General features: G+C 37.8%; 1 protein-coding gene across 1 annotated transcript in view; it reads left to right on the top strand.

The window, feature by feature from the left end:
- The window catches only part of Bbox1 (gamma-butyrobetaine hydroxylase 1), a 54192-nt gene extending 44265 nt beyond the window's left edge, over positions 1-9927 (top strand). Inside the window, exons 6-8 of the mRNA XM_027422289.2 lie at positions 5208-5404; positions 7474-7640; positions 9448-9927. Of these exons, the coding sequence (XP_027278090.1) occupies positions 5208-5404; positions 7474-7640; positions 9448-9608 (525 nt within the window). The 3' untranslated portion in view covers positions 9609-9927. The remainder of the gene's footprint in view (positions 1-5207; positions 5405-7473; positions 7641-9447) is intronic.
- Positions 9928-13285: the final 3358 nt, after the last annotated feature.

Below are 13285 nucleotides of genomic sequence, written 5' to 3' on the forward strand. Positions count from 1 at the left end.
ATATGCATCACACAAACACAAGGTTGAACTGATGGATAGTACATGTGAAATTAAAAGCTTAACAAAATACTACTGTGGTGTGTTGCTCAATGGTAAGAGTACTTGACCAACGTACATGAGGCTCTGTATTCGATCCCTGATAGTGACAAAGAATAATAATGAATGAATGAATGAATGAATGATGATGATGATGATGATTATTATTATTATTTTAATAAATGGCTAAATACACAGAACATATGTTTTTACTATTTGGGCTGTGTTCGGCTCAGCAGTTATTGTTTTCAGTCATCTGGCTGCTAAATTCGCTGGGAAATAGCTCATTTCAGATGATGCTGAGATGGTTTGCCTCTGCTTCCCCTAGTCTATCATCTTTCAACAGGCTAGCCTAGGCTTTCTCACATGGCAGCTGGGAACATTTTCCTTAGGGAAGCCAAAGCATGTCTGAGTTCTTGGGACCTTGGCCAGTAATTAGCATAAGGTCTCTTCAGCTATGTTTCATTGATCAAAGCAATTAATGAGGCTGGTCCAGACAGAGGGGATAAGAAAGTAGAATGCTCACATGAAAAACTGCAAGGGATATTGGCAGAAGGAACAGGATAACCATGATAATATTGGATAGTATTGGAAGCCCTTGCCTATCCTACCCACAAGCTTCCTTGCCAAAGAAGACGCATCGTGCATAGCAGTTTTATCCAGGAGATTCCTGACTGGACACTTTTTCTCTCCATCTTTACAAACCATCATCTTTCAAACCAAATACATTTTAACAAAATCATTATTTTCTTAAACCAAAAAGAAGATTGTCAGGATACTAAAGAGAGTGTAGCCCTCATCTTTTAGCTAAATTGAACAGAACTGAAACAACCTCCTACAAATCTATATCTTCAAAGGTAGATCAGAAGTTGGGCAATTCTTGAGTTAATTAAGAATAAATGTGCCAAAAGACAAAATTAATTCCTTTTGGTCATCATCTTAATTGAACGTGTTTTCTCTGTGCCCTGCTTATTACATATCATTCTTGCCAGAATTATTTAGTCTAATATTTGGCTTCATATGTTTTAAACTATTATATTGATTGTAAAATGCCATATGGTTTCTGTGAACCAAATGATGACAGAGAGATTACTCCTGTGATCGGCTTTTTGGTTGGGAGCTGGAGAAGAAGAGAACCAGTGAGGCTTTTTCTGAATGTGGTACAGTGACACCAAACCACTCAATGCATTCCAACTGCTAACAAGTGCTTGGAGACATTAAATGTAGAACAACTTTAAAAAATGGAGTTGAATAACTTGAAGTCCTACCTTTTAAATTGTGTTTTACTCTTTCAGAATTTAAGTTTGCTTGTAAATTAAAACTGAAATCCTAAGAAAAATTATTAAATGATTTCCTAGATATACCTAAAGTATAATACAGTATTTTATGCTTTCTCAGAGTTTTCCATTTCTTTACATGATCTCTCTTAGAAGTCCTTTGAGGTTGGCAAGCTTGATCATGCCCTGCAGTGTTAGATGGGGGCATAAAGTGGAAGGTTTTTCTAGGATAACCACTAACAAATGAGGACCCTGAACGTGAACATACATCTCTGCCTAGATTTTTTGACACACCAGCATGCTCCAGAACTGAGTTACTAACTTCCATAGTCTGTGATGTGATAGGTTATTTGTAGACATTGTCATATTTTATAAAACTCTTCAAGGACAGTACTGGACCTTGTACTTCTTTATATCTTGTAGCCTAAATCATCTTATGTACGAATAGAGGCAAGAGAGATCTGCTCTAGACAAGCCACAGAGTGATGCATGGCAAACAAGGCATCAAAGGCCAATGACTTTCTGTGGTCTTTAAATAATGACCCCTGACATGTTTTCATTCTAACAGAAGGACATACACAGCCCATCTGTCTTATTGTGCAGCTTCCATTTTGAATTATGAAATTTTTTTAATTCCAGAGTTTAATCTTTCCTTTAACAAATAAAAAAGGTAAATGTCCTTTTCAGTATACTTGCAATGATCTGGAAAATGAGTTTCCTAGTGAGGGTTCAGCTTGATCAGGATGAGGAGACATAACTTAAATGATACACAGATGTGGCTTTGCTTACTTTTTTCTCTGGGCCAAAAGTCACATGCTTCCATAAGGAAATATTTAGAAAGGAATTTTTTTATTCTGAATGATTTATGTGAAATAAAATTGGATTTTATACATGACAGGAGTATATTTAGCTTTTGGATTAGTGGTGGAAACGTTGTCAGGCTTCATAATCTATTTTCTTTTATAAAATTGTATTAAAATATAACTACACAAAAAGGAGATATTATTTGGCCTAGTCACATGTGAAAGATATCAACTAGCCTTTTTAAAAGCCAACATTTGAATCAGTGGACTCATTACAGCAAAATCCAAAAGAATTGAGCTGCTGTGATTCTAGTGGGGACAGAGCTGTGTTCTTGTGTGTTTTGGAACTCTGTAGACTCGAAGATGACATGTTGATTTCTCTCTTGTTTTATCATGTTGCCTGATCGCTCCTTAACCTGTTGAAATGAGTTTTCTAAAATGGCTTGATCAAGAAATTAATATGTTTTTCAAGGTTAAAATTTGCCTCCATTTAAATACTGAATCCTTATTTATTTGTTTGAGATATCTTCCAACATTGGGAAATAAGAATTGACTTTTTACACATATGTACATAAACACCTAAGTCTATATTTTCTTCCTTTTGGTTTTTTTGAGACAGGATTTCTCTTTATAGCCTTGGCTGTCTAGGAACTCAGAGATCCATCCACCTCTGCCTCCCGAGTGCTGGGATTAAAGGCGTGTGCCACCACTGCCCAGAAAGACTGGATTTCTAAGAGCTCTATAAATGAATCCCCTCAAAGGAGAGGGACTTTCTGTGTTTTGGATTTGTGGAAAATGGACCAAAGTTTGAATACCATCTTTATCAATGTATTAACTGAATTTTTAATTATGAGCTTTGACACCTCTATATTTCAATCACTCCATCTGCAAAATGAAGACAAATTTATCAAATTCTAAGTACTATTATAAAAAGTAATGTACACGACACAATTATCATTTGAGAACAACTTGTGTATAAAATCATAAAAATTGGGAAAAAACCCTGTGGCTCAGTGGATAAAGCACCTGCCAGGCATGTGTGAGGGCCAAGGTTTGGATCACCACATTGCCGTACTCCAGTAATTTCAGCACTTAGAAAACATCCACAGAGGATCCGCTGATCAACCTGCTTCGCTAGCTAGCTTATTGGTGAGCTCTGGGTTCAACTGAAAAACATTGCCTCAATGAATAAAATGGAGAACAATGGAGGGAAATGCCTATTGCTAACCTTGGGCCTCTGTACACATGTGCACATGTGCACATATACTACACGCATGTGTACCCCCATGCATGTAAACATGCATACACATGCACACTCCATGTACAGATATGTTCAAAAAATAAATATTAAATACAATTTTAAATTAAATTCTTTAGTCACAATAACTGTATTTCAAGTGTACAGTGGCCATGTGGAACTGGTGATTACCATATTACACAACAAAGAAGAGTTTGTCCATCACCTCAGAAAGTCTGGATGACCACTGTTCTAAACCACACATGGAGAAAACCAAGCCAAATGAATATTTTTCTCACTAACACTGATATCCACCCAAGTATGGATATCTGGTCACATTTTGTTTTTTCATTGTACGAGAAATCAGTGAGACAATAATTTAAAATGTATTACAATCAGTAAAAGTGAAGATTTCCTAACAATACCATTAAATCCTTCAAGCAGAAAACCAGGCTCTAAATTTCGGTGCTCAGAATCACCCAACCTAACTAACCTGTCAAAAAGAGGCACAAAATCAATGAAAAAGTCTATTCACAAAACAATTCTTTAGTTTTTCTGTTTTGACTTTCAAATTATAATATGTTCATCATGTTCTACTAAAACATAGTCCAATTAATACTTTCCCATTTGGTTCACCATTTCTAGTGTTTCTTGTATTTACCTATCCTCCCACAGTCATAGCCAACTTCATTGCCTTTATAGCTTTCAGTCTGAATGGTCTCATTAGAGTTGCAAGTAGCTCTGGCTTAGCCTGTTCCCATCTTAAAATTAGTTGTCTGAGTGACACTACAATTCTTCAGTGCAGTCCATGTTATCTCCAGAGTCAATGTCCCTTATGCATTCACATTTAAGGTTATTAGAGACAAAACACAATTATCCTTTCAATCTGGCCTACCCCACCCATTACAACGCTCTGCTGTATCCAATCTTTTTATTACTCAGTACACTATATATTTTTTTAGCCCTATCATTACCATCACCTATAGCATGAATAATAAAAACCCAAAGACATATATTGGGGTTAAAGCTGAAGAGCAGAGAAGCAAAGCAGCCAGCTACTAGAGTTCTCACCTCTACCAATGCTCAGACCAAAGGGGCAATCATATCCTCTGATTGCATCTCCAAACTGCACTGCTCCTCAGACTGCCTAGACTGCTCTGAGCTCCTGCATTATATTCCTCTCTAGTGCTGGGGTTTGAGGCATGTCATCCCAAGTGCTGAGATCAAAGATGTGAGCTCTGTTTCTCTTTTAGACTGATTCACTCTTATGTAGCAGCCCTGGGTGGCCTTGTACTTACAGATATCCACACGCCTCTGTCTCCTGAGTGTTGGGAATAGAGGTGTGGCCACCACTGCCTGTGCTCTAACTAGTAGCTTAGGTGTGTGACTAACTAATGACTTATTGAGTGTGGCTAACTAGTGGCTTAGCTGTTAACTAGATGTGTGGCTAATAAGTAGCTTAGCTCTGCATTCTGATCTTCAGGCAAGCTTTATTTGTTAGATTACAAACAAAATATCACTACAGTCACCTCTTTGCATTCTAATTCCTTTATGTAACTCAGGTCATATCCATAGTCCTCTGGCCAGCTTAAACCTGCTTCCACTGATGCCTTCCCTGCCTGCAGCAGCATGCTGTGCTCCCTGCCTCTAACTGCAGCAGGCTTGAATTATACCACATTATTGTAAGCAATATTTCATCTCCCTAATTCCCCTCAATACTGACATCAGAAAATAGATGTTTTGAAGTTTATTGATTTTTTTTCTATTTGTATCTTTTTAAAATATTTAACATCATAGTTTTTAGAAGTGGATGGGTGCCATTATCTTGACCTATTTCTCCATTTCTCCTTACAGGTTCAGCTTCTGCACTGCATAAAGCAAACAGTCACAGGAGGTGATTCTGAAATTGTAGATGGGTTTAATGTGTGCCAAAAGCTCAAGGAGAAGAATCCTCAGGCATTCCACATTCTGTCCTCCACCTTCGTGGATTTTACAGACATTGGAATAGATTACTGTGATTTCTCTGTGCAATCTAAACACAAGATAATAGAGTGAGTAGTCTTATAAATCCCCTATCATTGAAACAGGTTTAAAAAGCAGAAAGCTTTTGATTAACTCCAAAGCTGTGGTTTAAGATGTTGCTAGAAGAAAAATGTCATTTAAAAAAGTCACCAAGCAACATGAAATTTGTTCTCAATCAATATTAAATTTTTGGATAACTAAGAATTCATACATACTTCATTTTTTAGTATAAACTCTGACTTGTCAGTGAGATTGATTATAGGTGTTAGAAAGTTTACAGCTGGAAGTGAAAGAATATAAAAGAGAATAGATACAGGAGTTAAACCCTGTCAACCAGGAGCTGTCAGCTTTTTCTTCTTAGCTTTGTCATCTATTTTTGGCTTGATTTCCAAAGATAAATCTCATAAGCTCCAAGTTCTTCATCATCCTTTTTGCTAGCAACCCCAGCACAAGGATAGCACTTGTATTTCAAAAACTATGCCACATCTGGATGACTCCCTGCCCAGTCTTGTCTAAGTCTGTCCATGAGACAATCACCAGATGACCTACCAAGGGCTTGCAGAGTGCTGCTTGGCCATAGCTGGATCCCATGTGCATCTCTGGAGCAGAATCTGTCTCATTTTTGCCACATGGACTAAGAATGAAACACCCCTAAGAGTGCTAAGTCAGCAGAAATCATATTTATGTCCTACATAGACTATTTAGTTTTTTTCTTTTTTGTTAACTTCAATGTGAGTACATGATGAGAAACATCTTATTTTCCTTGACAAGGTTGGTCCTTCATTCTTAATTAGAATACTTTTCTCTATGTTTTCTTTTTCTTTTTTACATATTCAATTCTCTCCCTCTCTCTCTCTCTCTCTCTCTCTCTCTCTCTCTCTCTCTCTCTCTCTGTGTGTGTGTGTGTGTGTGTGTGTGTGTGTGTGTGTGTGTGTGTGTATGTATGTACCTGTGTATATAGATGTATGTTTGTGAATGTTCATGTGAAGGCTAGAGTGTGTTTCTCAAATGTTCTTTACCTTTCTCCCTTTATTTTGAGACAGGGACTCTCACTAAGCCTCACACACAGAAAGCAATTGCTGTCTGACACATCTCCCCCACCCTATATTTTTCTTTCAACATTATTTAATCATGATTTCCTTGATCATAAAAAGGACACTGGTTTAACTTTTCATTTGAAAATTGCCTTGTGTGTTACTGCTTAGTACTTGGGAAGCATCAGTGGGAGAAAAAAACAAAGATCCCTGGCCTTATAGAACTTAGATGGGGGGGGTAAATTTTTCTGCCAAATTATATTAATGTTTAAAGAGATGCACATGATATTTCCCAATCCCTAGACATGCTGCAACTGAAGGATCACCCTCGGGTATGAATTCAGTGATGAGCCGCAAGAAAGAGGCTCCTTAGGTAAAAGTTCCACTGAGTGACTGAGTGTTATGTTGTGTTGATTTCAAATAAACTGATATGAGCAACCAGTGGGGAAAAAAAAAAAAAGAAGAGATGCACATGATCCAAAAATAAAGGAAAGCAGAGTTCAAGAGTTCAAGTTTGTGATGAAGGGGATTTGTAGCTCTACAGACTTTGTAAGGAAGAAACTAGCATTGTCAAACTTTCCTGAGTTTTCATACATGTTATGGGTAGAAACAGATGATTTTCTGAAGAGGTTGGATGGAAAATGTGGAGAAAAGATAAGTTTAAGTTTTAGATAAAAATAAATCTTTGGTGTTCTTTGGTGACTTGTGAGATGAGAAATTTCCCCCTTTGGAGATACAGTATCTTTATACAGTTCATGTTGTGTTCACCCTGAGATACTCATGCCTCAAACTTCCCACAAGCATGTGCAGCTGCCCCAGCAACTCAAGAATCTTAGTTATAACTTGACAGCTAAATTCAAACACTACTTTTTAAAAAAATGCTATTCAGGCTTTTAACTTGATATAAATAGGCACAATATGCATAATTTAGATACATATATCTAAACATCGAATCGCCCCATTATGTTTAATTTGTGTGTTTTTATGTATGCTGTATTTATGACATGTCTTCTAAGAGAAATTGGCCCTTATATGATGTTAATTTTGCCTATTAAATAAAACAGGTTGGATGATAAAGGCCAAGTGGTTCGCATCAACTTTAACAATGCAACCAGAGATACCATCTTCGATGTCCCCATTGAAAGAGTTCAGCCTTTCTACTCTGCTCTGAAAGAGTTTGTTGACCTCATGAACAGCAAAGAATACAAGTACACCTTCAAGATGAATCCAGGTGAGTGGAGGAAAATGATATCCAGACTGGTGTTACTGCAGACTATTAATGAGCAGCTGATTTGCCTAAATAGAATATTCCTGCCATCTCCACTTCTAGGCTATTGACTCACCAGACTTAAAAAAGAGTCCTTTTTGCAAGCTCTCTTGGAAATCCTAGCACATGAAATGTAAGAGCCTTCAATCTAAGGATACTTAGAAGAGATGCCAGATGAAGCCTATGTCTAATATGAAGACTGTTTTACATTTTCTGTCCTGATAGTCTTAATAAGCTTTCTGAAAACTCTTGTCATCTGTGTGGGTTTCCTTATTTTAATAAAGCCACCAAGGCTCAAACCCAAGAAAGGATGCTATCTTCCCATACATCAAATTCTGTATTATATTAAGTATCATGAGCACAAGTTAGGTTCTAAGAAATGGTATAAAAGTTGCAATATGAAAATCACCCACAGTCCTAAAAAGGCATCACTTATTTTTTTTAGATTTTATTTACTTCTCTTTTTTGTATGTATGAAGGTTGCCTGAATGTAGTTCCTGGGGGTAGAGTTCCAGACAGCTGTGAGTCAACATGTGGGTGCTGGATATTAAACAAGCATCCTCTGGAAAAGCAGTACTCTTCACTGATGAGCCATCTCTCCAGCCCTTAAGCACACACACACACACACACACACACACACACACACACACACACACACACATCTTTAGCTCCTGAGCTAGATTTCAACAATACTCCTACTTTATTCTCCTAAGCAGATGGGACTACAGGCACACACACATACCACACTAGTTGAGTTGTTTTTAGAAATCCTCTGTGACATAACAAAGTAAATAAATAGAACTAGATAACTCCATAAAACCTTCAGCGTGCAGTCAGAGCAGGCTGATTTTAGGAGTAACACCATATAAAAGAAACATCGTGAGAAAAAATAATAGTAGGAGTTGGAATCCATGCCTCACCATTTAGTGGCAGAGTAGCTTTGGGTAAATGCCTTAATTTGAGTTTTCTCATATATGATGAGATGAAATACTGCTTTCTTTTAAGTATTTCCCTTTTTAAAAAATGTATATGAAATATGAAGAACATAGGCTATCAGCCAAAAACCTCACTATCCTTATAGTTACTCGAAGTTCTTAAACCAGGAAGCAATGTATATTATTGATGTTTTCAAAAGCAGAACAATACAAAAGCTTTACACAGACAAAAATGTTTTATATAACCACACCCATGATTGCCCATCAAGCTATGAAGTCTAAATGTCATGATGCATATGGGGAATCACTGCCTATGGTTGTGTAACACAGATGATCCTAGCAAGTTCCAATGCACAGTTCCAGCCCAGTAGTCATATAGATGGCCTTGAAAAAATTAGAGGGGTCACAAAAAACATCAAGACAAGAATCTAGGAAAGGGACTGGATGTGATGAAAGTAGGCAGTGGAAGAAATGGGAATGAGATATGAGAGAGTAGAGGGAGAGTATTAGAATATACTATCTACATGTAAAAAATTGTCGAGTAACAAAATTAGTTTTAAAAAAGCCATAGATGTGTAATTTTGTTTACAAGAAAAATGTGCTATTTCTTGGTGTGAACTGAGTAGAGGTGGCATCTCGAATATTGCACTTTCTTGGTATTTGTTTTCTTAATGAATGCAGTACTAATTATAATCACTATGGTAAACAACAGATCTGAACATGGAGATTTTGTTATTTGTACCAGAATGCATAATTTCTCTCTTGGAAGTAATAATCTCTATCTTTGTAAATCATTTAAACACAAATTATTCATGTTGAAAATTTCTCCGAATTAGGTGATGTGATTACCTTTGACAACTGGCGCTTGCTCCATGGACGTCGTAGTTATGAGGCAGGAACTGAGATATCCCGCCATCTGGAAGGAGCTTATGCTGACTGGGATGTAGTGATGTCAAGGCTGCGAATTCTAAGACAGAGTGTCAAGAATGGGAACTGATTTTCCTGTCCTTAAATCTTAGTGCAAGTCTAATGACTGAATGTTACTAGCTATAGCCTGATTAGTCTCATATCATGATCAACATCATTGATGTATTAATTTCTTTAAATCTGAACAAACAATTTTTCTCATCAGAGTATTCTTCCTTGCAATCACATTCAATGTCATCTTAGGTGTCATGATAGGGGCCATCTTAAAGCATCCCTTCTGTGGCACATGTGCTCTGACTTCCTTTGTTTCATGAGTGTCACCAGAACACCTACAGTTAGTTTTGTATCAAACAAATCTTTCTGACAAATAAAGGCTTTTTATATATATAAATAAAGCTTGTATTTTAATTAAAAGGTCTTAAATCACATTCCTGCTCGGTTGCCTACATGGTCTCATTTTTCATGACTACATATCATGATCCTTAGTATGCTTGGAAAAGTCTTTATATTTTAAAAGGTCTCTTTTGTTCCCTCATCTTGAAGGATTTTGTTGTCCATGCTTACAGAGATCTCACTCACTTGATAGTGCTAACATTGTTTGTAATACTTAAGTCATGATAATAAACCCAAGTATGTATGATTCAAAAAAAAAAAATCTAGTCTCTGTAAATTTAGCTTGACTAAAGAAATGCCTCCCATAGACTTTCAGCATTGCTGTCATCTAAGGATAGATCATCCCTCCTCATTACTTGCCTTCAACTCATGAATTTTTAAAAGATGCAGGCAACCTACTTGAGTGGACAAGATGTTTACTCACCTCTGGACAGCCTCATCAGCTGGTCTCAGCTTCCCAATGATGATCACTAAGTACCCTAGTGATGGAACACAGATGTCATAGTGCAGCATGAAGTTGTAGTCTGTTAAGTCCCCTATTCCAGGGGGATAAAGCAGCTTTGAAATTCTGATTTCTGAGATTCAGTTATCACCAACATATTTCATTTTGTATGCATTTGAATCTGTAAACTTTCTTTTTCTAGACATTTTAAGTTTTTATTCATTTATTTTATATCCTGACTACAGCCTCCCCTCCCTCCTCTCCTCCCACTCTCTTCCCCATTTCTCCCCATCCCCTCACCCCCCCCCCACATCCACCCCTCCTCTATATTTGATCAGAAAGGGGCAGGCCTACCCTGGGTATCAGTAAAGCATGGCATACCAAGTTGTGGTAAAACCAAGAACCTCCCCATCTTCAGGCTGGACAAGGCAATCCTGCATGCGGAATAGGTTCTCAAGAGCCAGACAAAGCACCAGAGACAGCCCTGCTTCCAATGCCAGGAGTCCCACCAATAGACTCAGCTACACAACTGTCACATATATCCAGAGGACCTAGGTTGGTCCCATGCAGGTTCCCTGGTTGTTGGTTAAGACTCTTCAAGTTCCCATGAGCCAGGCTAGACATTTCTGTGGGTTTTCCTCCAAAGTCCCCTGACACACACACTCCATAGCCCTACCCTGGCTCCTACAATTCCTCTTCCCTCTCCTCAGCAGGATTCCAGGAGTTCTGCCCAATGTTTGGCCATTGGTCTCTGAACCTGCCTCCAACAGTCACTGGATGAAGGCTCTCTCTGCTAACAATCCGACAACCAGGGTAGTCACCAAGCACAGGGGATGACGGATTCACACTATGCATCTACTGCTGCATGAGTCTTAGCTGGAGCCTTCTCTAGGGATCTTTTTAAAAATTAATTTCAGTTAGCATACAAAGTAGGGAATTTCATTGTAGTAACATCATCTTAATTCATACTTATGTATTGCCTCATCTCCCATCTTGCTGTTTAAGGCTCTGAGCATTATATTGAGTAAGACTGGAAAAACTGAACACCACCTCATTTCTGATTTTAAAAGAGATTTTTTCCAGTCTTTCCCCATTAAGTATGATGCTAATTAGAGGTGTCACATCTGGCCCTTAATAGGTGGGGATAAGTTTCTTCTGTTCCTAGTTTCTTTCAACTTTTGATCATGAAGCTTATTTGTGTGCTGTATTAACATTTCATCAGTTTGTGCATGTTGAAAGCATCCTCTTATCCCCACAACAAAACCAACTCTGTCCTCATGTATGATCTCCTTTAAAGTTCTTGAATTCAGTTTACAAGAATTTTAGCAATAAGTTTCATTCATGTTCATTATGAAAATTAGACTGTAGTTTGTTTGTTGGTTTATTTGTCAGCTGTTATTGTGCCCTTATCTGGTTCTGGCATTAAGATGATGCTGGGTTAATAGGAGTTTTTCAGCTTGCCTTCCTTTTCTAATTTGTCTACAGTCTGAGAAATACTAGTGTTTGCTCCTTTTAATGGATTAGCAGAATTCAGCAGAGCCTCCCTGCCCTGAGCTCATCTTTTTAGGGACACTTGTTATTACCACTTTAACTGTTTACTTTCTATGAATCTGTTTAAGGCCTTCATACCCAATTGATTTAATTTTGGTCAGTCATATATGTCTCAAAATTCATCTTTCTCTTAGATTTTCCAGATATTTTTTGGATTATAAAGTATCAAAGTTTTCACTAGGATTCATATAGAAGCACAAAAGACCACAAGTGTCTGACAAATGCTGAAGGTATTTCAATATCTGATTTCATTGGAATCTATTATCACAATCTTCTTTTCACCCCTAGTTTTATTGAGTAGTCCTGATTCATTAATTTCTACCTTAATCATTATTTTCTTTACTATAGTATGTATCTGTTTGTGAATATGTGCACATATAAGTCCATGCATGTACCCTTGGTGTCCAGAAAAGGCGGTCATATATTCTGAAGGTAGAGGCAACTGTGAGCCATATGACATGGGTACTAGCAACTGAACTCAGGCCCTCTGAAATAGTAGGAAGTGCTATTAATTGTTGAGCTGTATTTCAACCCCTTTTTGTGGGGGACCAAATAATTCTGTTATGGAATATTTTGGGGCCCAGTCTCTAGCTTCTGTAAACATGGAGCACCAGAAAGCTCTGGCCTACCATTGTATTGTTAATGCCAGTAGGGCTACTATTGTTTACCATGGCCGCAGGGTAATATGCCTCCTAATTTGCATCTCTATGTGCCTAAGCATCTGAATAGGCCCTCACCTGGGTAAGGAGAGCAGAGGTGTGCCAGTAATTTATGAGGACAGAGGGAAGGTTAGGAGTTAGGGGCAAGCGACCAGAGAGGAGAGAGAACAAAGAGAGATGGTTCCCTCGTGGTGTTGGCAGGATGGTTAAGAAACACCAGAAAAGATGGCTAATAAAGACTCTAGTTCTTCAACATGGAACTGAGAGCTCTCTGAAGATGACAAGATGCCTGTGTTTGGTCTTTATAGCCTTTGGGTTGCTAGGAGCTTCCAGGTCTACATATCCCCACTCAGGTAGAACCTCATGGTTGTCATGGGTTAAAGCTGAGACATGCTGGGCCACAACACCTTTTCTACTGCCTTTTTTTTTTTTTTTTTGGCTTCTCTTTGCCTTTTAGAGCCTTCAGGTGCATCATTAGGTTATTTATTTGAAACATTTTCTGTTTCATTTTTAATGTGAGCACTTACATCTATAAACTTTCCTCTTAGGATGCCTTAGCCATATCTCAAATGTTCTGATAAGTTATACTTTTTCCATTTGCCACTAGGATTATTGTCCTAATGTCTTCCCCAATTCCTTCAATAATCCATTGGCCATTCAAAGTGCCTTGTTCAATCCTTGAATATTTATGTAGGTTTTATA

The sequence above is a fragment of the Cricetulus griseus genome, chromosome 6, assembly GCF_003668045.3.
Source record: "Cricetulus griseus strain 17A/GY chromosome 6, alternate assembly CriGri-PICRH-1.0, whole genome shotgun sequence".
NCBI classification, from domain to species: Eukaryota; Metazoa; Chordata; class Mammalia; order Rodentia; family Cricetidae; genus Cricetulus; species Cricetulus griseus.